The 13,976-nt window shown below is 51.0% G+C and overlaps 4 protein-coding genes across 4 annotated transcripts; 1 reads left to right on the top strand and 3 right to left on the bottom strand.

The window, feature by feature from the left end:
• Positions 1-281: 281 nt before the first annotated feature.
• Positions 282-1,425, top strand: MAA_08513 (SAM dependent carboxyl methyltransferase; the record flags this gene model as incomplete). Its single annotated transcript, XM_007826511.1, has 2 exons — positions 282-487; positions 540-1,425. 2 exons carry the CDS (start codon positions 282-284, stop codon positions 1,423-1,425), a joined length of 1,092 nt encoding a protein of 363 aa, XP_007824702.1.
• Positions 1,426-2,279: 854 nt separating this feature from the next.
• On the bottom strand, positions 2,280-3,689 carry MAA_11024 (uncharacterized protein; the record flags this gene model as incomplete). The annotated part of the gene is made up of 2 exons (XM_011412969.1): positions 2,280-3,244; positions 3,320-3,689. The coding sequence occupies 2 exons, from the start codon at positions 3,687-3,689 to the stop codon at positions 2,280-2,282; spliced, it is 1,335 nt and encodes a 444-aa protein (XP_011411271.1).
• A 1,104-nt stretch (positions 3,690-4,793) lies between these two features.
• On the bottom strand, positions 4,794-6,689 carry MAA_08512 (IQ calmodulin-binding protein; the record flags this gene model as incomplete). Its single annotated transcript, XM_007826510.1, has 1 exon — positions 4,794-6,689. The coding sequence occupies one exon, from the start codon at positions 6,687-6,689 to the stop codon at positions 4,794-4,796; it is 1,896 nt and encodes a 631-aa protein (XP_007824701.1).
• Positions 6,690-7,159: 470 nt separating this feature from the next.
• Positions 7,160-8,881, bottom strand: MAA_08511 (FAD binding domain protein; the record flags this gene model as incomplete). Its single annotated transcript, XM_007826509.1, has 2 exons — positions 7,160-8,336; positions 8,412-8,881. The coding sequence occupies 2 exons, from the start codon at positions 8,879-8,881 to the stop codon at positions 7,160-7,162; spliced, it is 1,647 nt and encodes a 548-aa protein (XP_007824700.1).
• Positions 8,882-13,976: the final 5,095 nt, after the last annotated feature.

Here is a 13,976-nt window from a genome sequence, read left to right as displayed (position 1 = left end):
AACAGCATGCCGGATTTTCAGTAGGCCTTAGGAAGGAGGCTGAGCACGGTATTCTTTCCGAGACGAGTCTCTTCAATTTTCATTGGAATCTTGTATTCGTGGTTGTCACGGTCTTCAATTGTGCAACAGATTGTCTCACTCGGCACCCAAAGTCGCCGAACTCTGCAAGCATCGGCGTCTGAGGACTACATATATGACAAGCACCATTGTATCAAAACTCGTAGTTTAGAAACCACCAGACGACAAATACTACATCCGCACCGCGCCTTCATCGCGTCGCCATGGCGTCCCTCGCTCGTGACATGAACAATGTTCCCATGCAGGGAATGGGCCAATACAGTTCCAACGCAGCCCTGCAACACGAGGCGATGCTCAAGGCGTTGCCTCTTCTCGAGAAAGCGGCACATCAGGCTACCCTCAGCAAAAAGACGCCCGATGACAAGCCGGTCACCGTCATCGAGTACGGGTCCGCCCACGGGAACAATTCGTACGCATCACAGCCGCACCACGTCCCGTATCGTGCACTAACAGAACAAAAGCATCCGGCCGTTGGAACAAGTGTTGCAGTCAATGACTGGCTCGACAGTTCGGCTCCTGCTCTGCGATCGTCCAGAGAATGACTTTACCACGCTGTCTCGCACCATGTCCGGATGGATCGACAGCCTGGACAAGACGCGCGCGCCAAGGGCAATCTTCCTCTCCATGATTCCACGAAGCTTCTACCAAGACGTGGTGCCTGCGGAATCCGTCGACCTGGCCTTCTCGCTAGCCTGCCTTCACCACTTGGAGCACATGCCGCCGGACCTTGATGGCGCGCCAGACTCGGAGAGGAAACGCCTCCTGCAGAGACAGTCCCGCAGGGACCTTTGTCGCTTTCTTCGGCTTCGCGCCGGCGAGCTGCGGAGCGGTGGGACGCTGACAATGTCCTTTGTGAGCCAGTCATCTCTGGGCAAAGAGAATTACGCCGGCTTGGTGGATTCCTGCCGCAGGGCCATGATGGACATGGTCCGCGTCGGAGAATTGCCGCTCGGCGCAGCTCGGGCATTCCAGATTCCCACCCATGACAGAACGCTGGACGAGGTCAAGGGCGTGGTGCAGGAACTGGCAGATGCGTGGAGGCTTCACGATGTTTTCGAAGACGGCGTCCTTCACCCCGCCATTGAAAGCCTCGAGCGTGCAAAACAGTCGGACCCTCACGGGCGTGCGAGTGAGCAATATGCCAAGACGGTTGTGGATTGGCTCATGGCCGTGTGCTCTGGCTATTTCCTCAAGGCAGTCAGCGTCGCCGCGCCCGATGTGTCCGCTGAACAGGCCGGCGTGCTGCTATCTAAATGGGTACATCGCACGAGGGAGTCGTTCTTGCGAGACCACAGGGACGAGGAAGTGTTTTGTTCTTTTATTTACGTGCTTCTAGAGCGCATCTAAAGGACACACTCCACATTTATAGGACCATTCTCATGCCACGGGTAAGATGGTGGAGGCTGGTCAGCCGCGATGAGTCCGGCTGGTAGTGGGCTGTTGTGGAAACGGTTGCAATCTCGCCAGCCGGACATGGGGAGGCATTAATCTCTCTAGCAGCACTTGAGGTTACAAAGACATGAAGTTGAATGTACTGTGCAGGTGGCTCGAGACTATGGGCATTGATCAATATAGTATACAGAGAGCAAGTTGTCACGTATATTGTATTCCATAGAATGGTATTTAAAATGGTATTTACTATGCAGCATCTGGCATGGAGGCTTATTCTAAATATAGATACACCTATAGAATATGGGGCGACGTCTACCTTCTCTGCATATATAGTACATAGCTTTTCCGGCGCTCGAATTGGTACAATGGATCAAATACGATTGTGAGTATCTTGCCAAGATTTGCTCGTAGTCATCCGTCTTGGCAAAATTGTGAATAACGCCTCCGGAGCCGGGAATTGTAAGGTGTCTTACGGACCTTGTATAACTGTAATAAGACGATGCAAGGTTACATACGATGGAGATTCCAGAGTAACCACTCAGGCTCCCTGTATTCAAGAGGTCAATTCAATATAAACGCCCCGCTGTCGCCTGAGTCTGAACCTCGGTAGTCCCATCCAGCTAGCATTGCCTCGCTTCGCCAGCCGATTATCCGCGAGCCGGTCTTGGCTCAAGTACATACACATCAATTGCCGATATACGATAACCAGAGTATCTCGCAAAATATGGCATGTCTAGAGATTAACATTATATTCTCAAGTACCAAAACTAGCAACGTGATGCATATTAGCTAACAACTATTAATACAGTTTAGCAATTTTGTAATATATCACTTAGCTCACTGTTTACTTGGGCGTCTATATTCACAATGTCGCTATTTACATGGCTGATGATGTCTGTAAAGGAGGAGCTGCCAGGCCCTCGGCGAATTTGCATATGCAGGGGATACCCCATGGTCACGCAGCTCAGCTGCGCAACCTTCTTCTGGATTTCTCGCAGCAGCTGGGACAGCAGCTGGGCAATCATGGAGGCCTGGATGGCCGGGGTGGCGAGCGAAGTGCCACACGAGCCGATCTGTATGCATGCCAGATTGCGCAGCGTCCTCTCCGGGTCGTTGGACCTGACTATCTCGCAGAGCCTTGTGGACAGGGCCTGGATGTTTTGCAGGATCTGCACGTAGCATGTGACAATGGTGAGAAACACGGTGATGTTTGTATTGGCGGCATCTTTGACCTGGGCCGCCGCGTGTGAGCACGTGTACATTGTCTTTTTGCACCCGCATTGTGCGTCGGTAGACGGCGATGCTAGCATGGGGCCAATGAGGCTGTCTATGATGTCGAGGAGGATATTCGAAACCTTGGCCGTCTCTTCGATGGCCTGGGCGAAGCCGCCGGGTTCTTCTATCAGGCACAACAACGGAGTGTCTTGCAGCCTGCTAAGGAGGCGTAACAGGTGTATTTGTGTAGAGCTGCTGCCGCTGCCGGGCTGGGCCGGATTGGGCGAAGACCTGGGATTGTTGGCGGGATATACGCCCAAGTCATCGAGGTTGCAGTGAGTGAATGGTTGTTGTTGTTGACTCTGGTCGACCACGCTGCTGTCGCCGACTGTAGTCGTCGAGGTCTCCTTTAATTGCCCAAAATCGCTGGAGAAGAACCCGCTGTCAAGAAAGGCATCGTCAAACATGTCTGCTTCGTGGCAGGGCGTCGCCAGCGTCGCCGAGTCGCATCCTGACGAAACTACGACGGTTGATGAGACGGGAGAGCTGTTGGGGGCTGCTGTTTGGACATGTTAGCTCCTCGCTGTAACCATGTACGAGGCGATAAGGAGGGGGATATGCTACGGTTACATACTGCTTTGCAGATCTGGGTAAAGTAAGTCGGTGATGCGCCTGTCAAGGCCCTCCATGCCGGACATGGATGGTGACGTGTGGGAAGCCAAGGAGACATCGAAGTGATCAACAGAACCATGGGTCGGCTCGGATGCCGACGTCAACGACGACTGGCTCTCCGGGCTATTCTCATTATGCGGCTGCGTGTGCGTCTGCGAAGTCTTATTAATAGGACGACCAAGACGCAGCGGAGGGCTGTAGGTGCATTTCTCGCCCGCCTTGACGCATCGTTGGCATGCCTTGCTATGGCCCGAGGCTCTGGTACAGCGGAGCTTCTGCCCGTGGCACCGGTCACAGGCCAGCCTCTCGGATCGACGCTTTGCGGCATCCATTCTGTACTATGCTGCGTTGTCTGGTATCGTTGTCGGCAACTTGGGATTGCTTCGGGCCACCGCGTTACATGGGGCGGAGTGACGGGCAGCAAAAAGAGAGAAAGGGAGTAGCATCGGAGCATCTCATGAGCCAGGCCGCGTAACATCAAGCGGTCAGGTATTTTAATAAGTGAGCCAAAGAGCGTTCAAGATGCAACTCGTTGGTTGCAAGGCCAAGTCGTCGACAGATGGTAAGCAACTCCAACCAGGGGGGTGGTACGATGTGTATGCACGCTCCAACTCCACTCGCATAAAGAGAGTTAATCTGACGCGACACTGTAAGTGTTGCAATTGGGTCTTCTCTTGTCATCCATACTGGCCCTGGCAGAACCCGCCGGGCGCAGTCTTACTATCGAGCTTACTATCCTCTAGCTCGAGGGGAGTCTCGGCTGACTGTTGGGTAAGACAAAGCAGGTTACTCCGTACATACACCAAACTGCATTCGTATAACCCAAGGTATAATGGCTTACTTGTATATGGTGGAGAAGACGCCAAAGCATATATCCCGCAGATTGTTCAGGATAAGTTGGAAACTGGAACAAACCTCGAGTCATCCCCAACAATCCTCAGAACCGGGGAACCGGCACTCTGGTGGGCCGTAGACTGGAGGCTGTCAACTTGCACAGGATATATACCAAGACACCAGATTACATGTGGCGTTTTTGTGCGACAGAGGCATGAATCGCGCACCAACAAGACCAATACCGGCGCCAGACGCACCCAGCCCCTGATAGTTCGGTGGATTACTCGGGCGCGGCCATGTTGTGCGGGCGCAAAAGGTGCCAGCCCTACTATATTGCCCGGAACTATACCTTGGAATCATGGTACCTGCTTTGACATCTCCATTTACCCCAGCGCCTCGCCGCAGGATACTGTTTTTGTCTTTGGCGCCACGTACGGTTGCGAGATTCCTCAACGCCATGTAGCCAATTCTTCGTGGGGCAACAGCCATCATTCTCTATTACTCAGTCACCTCTGGTGTCAATTAGAGACGGCCTTACTAGACATTGTATATACAAAAGGCGCTGGCAACGCAGCAGAGTAAACAAGACCAACACTCCCCTGCTAAAACCCACCCAGCCCTTCCATCTTGGCCACCATGCCAACAACACCTTTGACGAGCCCTTGGACCTTTCCAGGGTTGCCCATGTACCCCTTGCCCGGGAGCCCGTCCTTGTCTCTCCAGATGCCATCGTCTGCGACCCTGCCAAACACGTTTGTGTTCTGGTTCCTGTCGATTCCCCTCATCCACTCACCACACACATCCCGGCTGTCCACCATGATGTTGACCTCTTGGCTATGGAACCACGACTGCGTGTCCTGATTGCCGCTGCCTTGAATGCCGACCCTGCCGTCGGCAATCAGCAGCTTGACATGACATGAGCGTGCCTTGAAGCTGTGGTGGATGGGGTGGTCCTGGTCCTTTCCCACGTAATTGTACACCCGGAGCAGGGCTCGCTCCGGACCCTCTGGCGGCAACGAGTCGACCAGCGACTTGGACACTTGATCGTTGGTGCCTCCCTGGCCCGGAATCATCTCCCCCAAGTCATTGTACCCAAAGCACACGTAGTACGTGACTTGGACCCCGCGCCCGAGAGCCGCCCTCAGTTCGTGAAGCAGCGGCTCCGCATTGAGATCCGGCGTCTGGATGAATACCGTCTCCCGCGCGTTGCGGATAAGAGACAGCCATGCCTCGTTTTGTGGGACGTAGCCGTTGCTGGAGTCGAAGCATCCATACGGAGGGCGCGACACCATGGCCATGGGCACGGGGCCCGGCGCGCCGGTAGACGCCATGTATGGTGTCATCTCGTCGCCGTCAGCTATCTCCGGGCCCGTCGGGGCAATTGGCGTCTTGACAGGGATGTTGAGCTGTCTGTTGACGGCTTGTAGGCGAGTCTCGTCCGCCTGGACCGAGTAGCTGCTCTGGATTCGCACAACTTCACCCGCGATATCCTGGTCGTAGTGCGGTTCCTCTGGCGTGTGTTTTGCGAGCTGCGTCTGCGCCTCTCCGGCAAGCGCGACGTCGTTTGCCGTCTTGCCCGGTGAGCGCTCGAGATACAGATCTTGGTGATCCTTGGTCGGCAACCCGCCCGCGGATGCCGAGGCTTGATGATGCGGCGGCAGCGGCGAGTTGAGACTCTTGTACCACGTAATGATGGCTGTGTCGAGGATGCTATCAACAATCGGACCCTCTACGTGCACCATCATTTCGAGGTTATCATTGTCCTGCATGTTGTTGCTCATGACTGCGGCAATCTTGCGATCCACGACGCAAAACTTGGCATGTTGTGTTCCCAACGGCAGGGTGTGTAGACTCGTAACCTCGAGGTCGACATTGGGAATCTCGTCTGGGCCGGGAAGCTGTACGGATTTGGATGTGTAGCTCTCCGGTTTCACTCTGTGATGTGAGTCGGGTATGTTTGACGGCCCTGCGCTGTCGTACATGAGGTTGACAGTCACCCGCTGCCCTCGAGCGACTGATCGTCTCGACAGCTCGATCAACGCGCTTCGGATCAGTCGCTGGGCGATGGAGGGCGACCAAGCACATGTGATGAAGAAGACTTCTCTCTCAGCCCGGACGATGAGGTTGGAGCAGTGCCTAATAATGTCTGCTACAGGAGCTATGACGGTAAGCGGTACGGTGCCATGCGACCCCATCAATGGCGGCGACACAACTCCGGAGAGCGGATCGGGGCCCAAGCAGTTTAAAGCATCTGCGAATGCTTGCAAGAAGAGAGGGCTTGGCTTGGTTGGTCCCCAGTTGCCGCACTTCAGCGCCGCGTCTTGTGCTTCTGGCGAAGCAGGTTGTCGATGCTTGCTTCCATCGCAGTTACGATCTCTTTCAAGGTGCCCATAAAGCTGCTTGATGATGTCGCTCGGAGGCCTGGAAGGGTCCTTTGCCCAGATTGAGGTTACCGTGTCGGTTTGCCCAACAAGTTTGAGAACATGCTCCGAGACCATGTCGACAAGTGATCAAAAGACAACTCAATATTTACGGCTGTTGAACTTGGGCATCTTTCCCATAATGTGTATGCTTTGACATCAAATGAGTGCCATGGTGCTTATAACTGTGAGTTTCGTCGCCGCCGGATAAACGGCAACTGAATAACGTCATAGGGCGCGGGATTCAAGGCACAACGGATTGTGTGGCGATGCAACTTGGCTGACCCCGATTGCCACATCAGGCAGTTTAGCAAATAATTCCCCATTTTTCCCATGCACCATTGGGGACATTCCAGAACAAAGGAGTGGTTAGCTGGTTGTGCTGTTGCAGTCGATCTGCCATCTGCCATGCAACGTCTCGTTCTGTCGCTAGAACTAGGACAAGTAAACACGACTGCGATTTTGTCTCGGTTGATCGGCAGAAACTATATTATTTCCCTTTATAGTAACATGACACGTCTGCTTTTCGTCGTCATCCTCATGGCTCCTCACGACTGTTCGCTGGCTTCCGCCGCAAGAGCGCTATACATATTCCCATGGCCTGAAAGATAGCCCGCCATGCCGCCATTCTTCTCTTCTTGCTCCCCTTCCCCTTCTTCCCACCCCGAAGGTCTGATTGTGGCTTCAATGGCCCAGGCCACTCGTTCGGCCCCCAGCTTCGCGCCACCGATATTGGGAGCAGCCGGTCCCAGTTTCAGCGCCGACAGTCTTCCCAGGAGAAACAAGGGGACGTCGTTGTTCCACATTAAATCGTCATTGACGCAAGGGAAGCCCCCGTAGCTGTCGATTGGGTACTTGTCCCGCATCGTCTTCAAATAAGGCAATTTGGAGACGTCGGTCTGGATCCCGGTAGCAAAATAGATGTAGTCGAAACATGGCATATCGGCCACGGGCGGATCCGTTGCGACCGTCCACGTCCCGCCGGCACCATCTTCACCTTCTACAAACGTCGTATCGAGCAGACATGTTCGCTCAAAGAGTTCCAGTCGTCCCGACGCGACATGCTTCCGTAGGCGCTTGTGGAAAAGAGGTGTGATGCTGCCACCACCCCTTGCCTCCTTGATAATCTCCAGTCTCTCTTCGTCCGAGTCGGCAAGCCAAAACCGCGCTTGCTCTGTATTCTTGTACTTGCCCATCCACTCGAGGTCGACATCGAAATGCTTCACCCGGCATGGTCCGCGCATCATATGCCATACTTTGGTTACGCCCCTGCGAATGGCAAGGTCGGAGAGCTGAGCAGATGTCAGCCCGCCCCCTACCACAAGAACGTTGGTTCGTTGACCAGCCGCGATTCTTTGCTGAACAATGGGGTCGGGAAACGTCTTGATTTGCATGCTGTGGCAAGCTTGGCGGAGATTCTGCATGTCCTTGGGCATAGATGGCATTCTGGGAATGTCAGGCTTGTTGGCAGCGCCCACGCCAAGAACCACCGTCTTGGAGTAAAAGCGGCCGGAAGAGGTCGTAACTGTAAACAGACTCCGATCTTCAATCGACACTCCTCGTACAATACCATAGTCAACATCTACCAACATGTCCTTTCTGATTATACTGCTGTCCAGACAATATCTCGTGGCAACATGCTCACAATGATCGCAAAACAACGACCGCGAAGGCGTATAATAGTCGTTTCTCTCGCGCAGATTAATAGCAATTCGAGCTTCCTGTCTTTTTCAGCTTGTCAGTTTCCAATACAAAACACCCGCTTCCCTCCTAGCATCTTTTTAAACAAAAGTCACTTACTTTTTGCCGCAGTGCCGACTTCCCGCCTTCTTCTTGGCATGCTTGCTAATCTCCTTGCCTACGCAGTTGCGAATCTCAACCAGCTCGTTTTCCCGGTTCTCCGAGTACGCGTGAGCCAGCAAGGAATCGCGATCAAGAGGATCAACATGCCACAACATTGGGCTCCTCAAATGGGAAATATCGTACAGCCCAAAGAGCTCATTCCAGCGGCCTAGCCACTTGTCGTCGGTGCCGTCAAGAACCATCATCTTGTATTCTGGTCGTGTCTTGCCCCGTGGCGAAGACGTCTTTCCGCTCCGAACATGCTTCAAGCTGACCTTGTTACCATACTTGCCGATCCAGTGAAATCTGCGATGCTCCTCATCCGTGAAGAGGGCAGCTGGCGTGTGCTCGCGGAGGCGGGCGGCGGTTGCGAGTCCGCATGGCCCAGCGCCCACGATGATGACATCAAAGACCTCTGTATCCGCCATTGGCGAGTCCAAATTTAAGACAGGATCGATTAGGAGACTGTTGTGAATTATTTGTAAATTCTTTGGGCTTTTGAACTAGCGTAGGACGTCAAGCAGACAAGAATTCAGGGGCACGCTCACCCGCCCATTGATTGGGGTAGGGGCCTCTTATTAAATGGCTCTTTGTCATGTCTTTACCTTAAAGAGAACCCTTATGAGTTGCCCATGTTCATCCTGTTGTTGTCATTTTTAGACTTGCACGACACCTTGCCGTTCCCGGCCTACCTTGATGGTTTGGAAGCCATCAAGGTCTCTGATGCTGAACCATCAGGCATGCAAGAAAATAACTAGCTGTAACGTAATTGGACATGGCTTTACTCATTGTTCTTTTTTTAATTCCATCTCTATCGTGGCGGCAGTGACCCTGAAATACCGTGCAAGGGTTGTGATTGGTGGTGAGACAATGACTCCTTGAGATGAAAGACGCTCGGCCCGTCATATCGTTTGCTCCGTTTTTGTAATTATTTACACACATGATTACACAGTTATTGTACAGCTGCTGTCAAATGCGACTCGGCTGATTTCTTCACTCGCAAAAGACTGTGGACCAGTATCCACACATTGGATCTGGATGATCGACAACTTGCTCCCAGTTTTCAACTTTGCCCTCTATTGACTGCTGGTTTTCGCAATCCCCCGGTACACCTGGTCTAGTTTTCTTCCTTTCAGGGTAGGGCCCAACGGGACCCGAAATATCCGTGGCCAAGACATTGCTACAATTCAATGAGAAATGTTTCTCCAGCAGGGCATGTGCTACTTGAAGAGCTGCCCCGAAATGCGTCGTCGCAGCTTCACCACCGGAACTGATGAGAAGGTATACTGTAATTAGGAGTAAACAATTCACAGTGGAAATATCTGTTTTGCTCATATCGGGCTTAGCAAGAGTCAGGTTTGCGATATCGCCCAGGGGTCTGTAATTTTCACCTAGAGGCATGATAATTGTTCTGATCTCGGGGTCATCATTATTGAATACATGCTTCCCCAAGTACATGCACACCACATGGTGGATATCTTTCAAAAACCCAAAATTCGTAACTCGCCCAGTTACCAACACAGCGCCCGCCGTCATTTACACCTGCTGAAGCGGTGTGATCTAAAGGGGGGAAGATGTTCTTGGTCCTTGAGCGACTGCATGTTCTCATTGCCCTGAGATATGTCTTGGGGCGTAAAAGGACAACCGTTGATTCCGGTGCTTTGGGGCTCGGTGGAAGAAGTGGTGACTCGATATTTGGCAAATGAAAGCCGAATCGACAGCCTGTATCAACTTGTGTCTTGATGCATCGCTGGTGAGCCCGGCGGCCAAATAGGACATCAAGTAGTAACCCTATAGCATTTTTACACGCGAGACAAACTATACAGCTTGAATTTATGTAAAACATGCACTCTTAGCATTACTACAGAATTCCATCTAGTCATTAATAAGCGAGGTCCAGCACTCACGGCGAGTGGCCTTGTCGCAGTTAGTCAAGGCGCAACATTGAAGCGTCGAGGCCGCCATTGCACACTGGTGTACTTTTACTACCTGAGCTACGTCAAGATTAGATTCAATAACACCCCTCTTTTGCGTTATTTTCAACGGCTCTGTATCACGATACAACAATACGTGGGTGTTGCACGATATACCAACCAAAACATGCGAAGAGTCTCAAAATGTTAAAAAGGGTTCGTGGCATGAAAACGCTAGAAGAAAAAAAAATGTTTTTTGTATGTTGGTAGCTACTGATATAACTAACCGACTCGTTCATTGTGTTGGGCAATTAAGAGTCTGGTATATGAGAAAGGACAAAAGACCAGATGTTAATCCTATTTGCCATTCCACGAGAAAGATAATTTGCCTCCAGTCCATCCGTCACGTCTGGGATAAAGCATCAGGCGTCGGGCGCAAATATCCCACCGGAGAGTAGTCCGGTCGCTTCTTAGGACAGGTATTTGCACGTATAATGTTGCTATAATCGATCAACTTGTTAGAGATCTAGTACGAGATTCCGGATGGAAGGAACTTACCGCGAAATCCCGGAAGCCCATGGTGCAGGTGCACTATTCAGACCAGACACGATTAGCAACCAGGCTATATTTCCTTCACAAGCTCGTCAGGTACAGGGAGGACTTGTGCTCACGCCCTTGACCTCGCAGAGAGGAGTAAGGCCATCGTTATTTGGCTATATTGTAGTCCAGTTAGTGACCTGGCTTTATCCAGAACGCTTAGCAAAACAGTGTGCAATGGCTTACATCTCGAGTGGAAGAGCAGGATAGTTCATTCTGGTTCGACTATCGTATCAGCCACTGTAAATTTTAGTAGAGGGCGTTGGAGGTTCTGTTACATTTGCTTCGGTGCAACTGACACCGCCATCGGCGTCTTTCACAACCTCCTTGACCGTCTAGAGTTGAGGGAAAAATTAGCTCCTTTCCTAACATCGACATCAAGATAAAACAAACAACAAGAAGCATGTATGTTTGTCAGTAGTCAGGATTCGCGTACCATAACGTCTCCCGGCATGAAGTCGCTCTGAGGCGCTGCCAGGGCCAGAGTGGCAAAAGTGGCAAAGATAAGCTGAGTATACTGCATATTGACTCGGTAGACTGTTGATGAATAAATTGAATTGTGAGAATGATCAAGTAGTGAAAGATGGTTGGATTGGTAGTTTGTCCATGATGAGCGTTGGACCTACGCTCTTATATACCAAAAGTTTTTGCCAAATTTTTTGATCTAAGCGCCCAAGACGCAAGGTAACCTAGTGGATTAAACTAAACAGGTCATTTATCAGGCAATACTTGAGACAAATATGGGACAATGCATTATGCAGAGAAGGGAGCTCGCTAATCAGTAGCTTAGGTACCGCGTCATGAGTCGGTACCGCGTAGCCCATGCTTGGTTGACGCGTGGGTCTTTCCACTTTACACATAGCAAAACGATGCCGAGGCATGATATGATTGAGATTTTCAGCGTAGTCTTTGCTGGTTTTCGGACTGAAAGGGCTTTCGTTGACGCCCGCGTGTGGAGATTTGTCGTATTTTGCTGGATACTGGTCTTGCCTTCAGGTTGCTAGTGGAGGGCTGCGGCGGGGTGAGTGTGAGGTTAAGGGTTGTCTGGTGATGTATACTTTAATTTCTTCCTAGGCGATAGCTTCGCTAGGTGGTTCAATATCGTTGATTCAGGGTCAAGGTTAATACTGCTTCTTAATGGCAAGGTATTGGCGAGTTCCTGGTCATGCTGGTACTATTCACAGGCCCCTGCTTGGTGATTATTCCCAGTCCATTTATTCTAGTGTTATAGGTGTGGTGTTAAGCCGTGGTGTGTTGGCGCTGTGTTTTTGTTAGTGCTTGGTGAGCGAGACTGTATTGGTGGAGGAAGGTCTTCTTTTATCTCTTCTTCTCTGCTTCTTCTTTATCGTCCCCCTCTTCCTCTATCTCTTGGATACCTCTCCTCCTTTCTCCTCGTGATTTACGTTATTTACTGGGTTTATTTCGATTATGTGAATCATCTTAGGACCGCGCATTTTATCCTCCTATTAGAGGCGGTCGCCTTTATCGCCCTGTTTTTTTTGGCTAGAAGCAGTCAGTTACTATCAATTAGCTGTGTATTATTATTCTCTTTAAAGTTCTCTTATCCTAGTGATTTAGCGTAGAGTGGCTGATCTTTGAAAGTTCTGGAAGCTATCGCGGAGTTGCTGTGAGCAGGAGAAGCAGCTCTGGTAGTTGGCTTCGTGTGCGCCGTAGCATTTAACGCACTTGAGCCTATTATCCCAGCTGTCAGTGCTATGCAAGTTATCCTCGACACCACAGCGCACATAGGCAGAATTTTATAGCGAAATAGAGTTTTAGCGGGTTAAAGTTCCAGCAGTGAGTGTATTGTGAGAGTTGCTTTGGTTTATTAAGTTGCAATAAGTAGCTTCCTTGTCCTAGAAAGTGGAAGTTGCTCTGGTGTCAGGGAGGGAACTAGCAGTGTAGGTTTGGTCGTGTCTTCGTGCCTTGTTAGGCTTTCATGAGACGTGCCATCGTTCTGGCTTTTGCCGTGTTTAGGCTGAAGTTTCTTTTGAATAATGGTCTTCAAATCCAGAGTAGTGCCGTCCCAGGAAGTTCTTAATCAGGTAAGTGTGTCATAAGATGTACTTCTCTGTAATATCTAGGTTAATATATAAGCCCTATATATTCTGCTTCTCAAGGCTAAGCTCCTGGATTTTCTCATTCTAGGGAATAATTACCCATCCTGCATTTATTGGCTTAATGTCTTGGATGTCCCGGTATGTAATAGCAAGCATATCCTTTAGTGCGAGGCGGATCTGTAGAACGTCGACCTTTCTTCAGGAAGGAGGAGCCACTCTTTATTAAGCGGAGAAGAGCCCGCGATCGGTACGATCCGCGATAGTTGTGCTTTGGCGGCGGTGGGGGTGTTAAGTGTACATGCCTTGGTGCTTGACTCGAGGTATTTTTCATGATGTTGGCGAAGCTCACCGACTTTTTGGTCCTGGTGTAATTTTTATGGCGGCCATGACCGGCGGCGTAGGTTTGTTTGTTTCCGTGAGTGCGCTTGGAGCTGGCCTGAGCCGGGTTTCTGGTGCTAAGGGTTCCTTTACGTAGATAAATTGATTCCAATTGTAGAGGAGGCTATTCTGGAACTTATTGGCGATATAGTCTGTGTTCCGTAGTGAAATGTCGAGTATAGGCTGTGGTTGCTGCTGCGTAGCTTCTGAGAACTTTTGCGCGTATGTCTAGTCTTTTCCTTTTACGTTTTCATAATTCTCAGCTCCTAGATGAAAAGTCGGGGTGGGTATTTCTGTGTCATCCTCTTCTTCTGAAGGGGCTGAGAGACTGTTGTTTATGCTGTCTTGGGTGCCTTTGTCCGGGTGTCTGTTGCAACGATGCCCTCTACCCCTGTCGGATGCTGTGAGATTGCGAGTTGGGCCACTTCTGGGGAGAAATAGTTGCAGAGTTACAGGGGGCCTTGTCTCCAGGGGCTCTTGGCGAGCTTTGAAGTTGAAGCTATGCGGGAATTGCTGGTCACTTCTCACATGCTAAGCCCTACCTATGTTGTGCCACGCTCCGATATGGCTGCTTG

This window comes from Metarhizium robertsii (genome assembly GCF_000187425.2).
Source record: "Metarhizium robertsii ARSEF 23 chromosome Unknown MAA_Scf_3, whole genome shotgun sequence".
Taxonomy (NCBI): Eukaryota; Fungi; Ascomycota; class Sordariomycetes; order Hypocreales; family Clavicipitaceae; genus Metarhizium; species Metarhizium robertsii.
The sequence above is the reverse complement of the archived record's forward strand: the minus strand, read 5'-3'. Positions and strand labels throughout refer to the sequence as shown.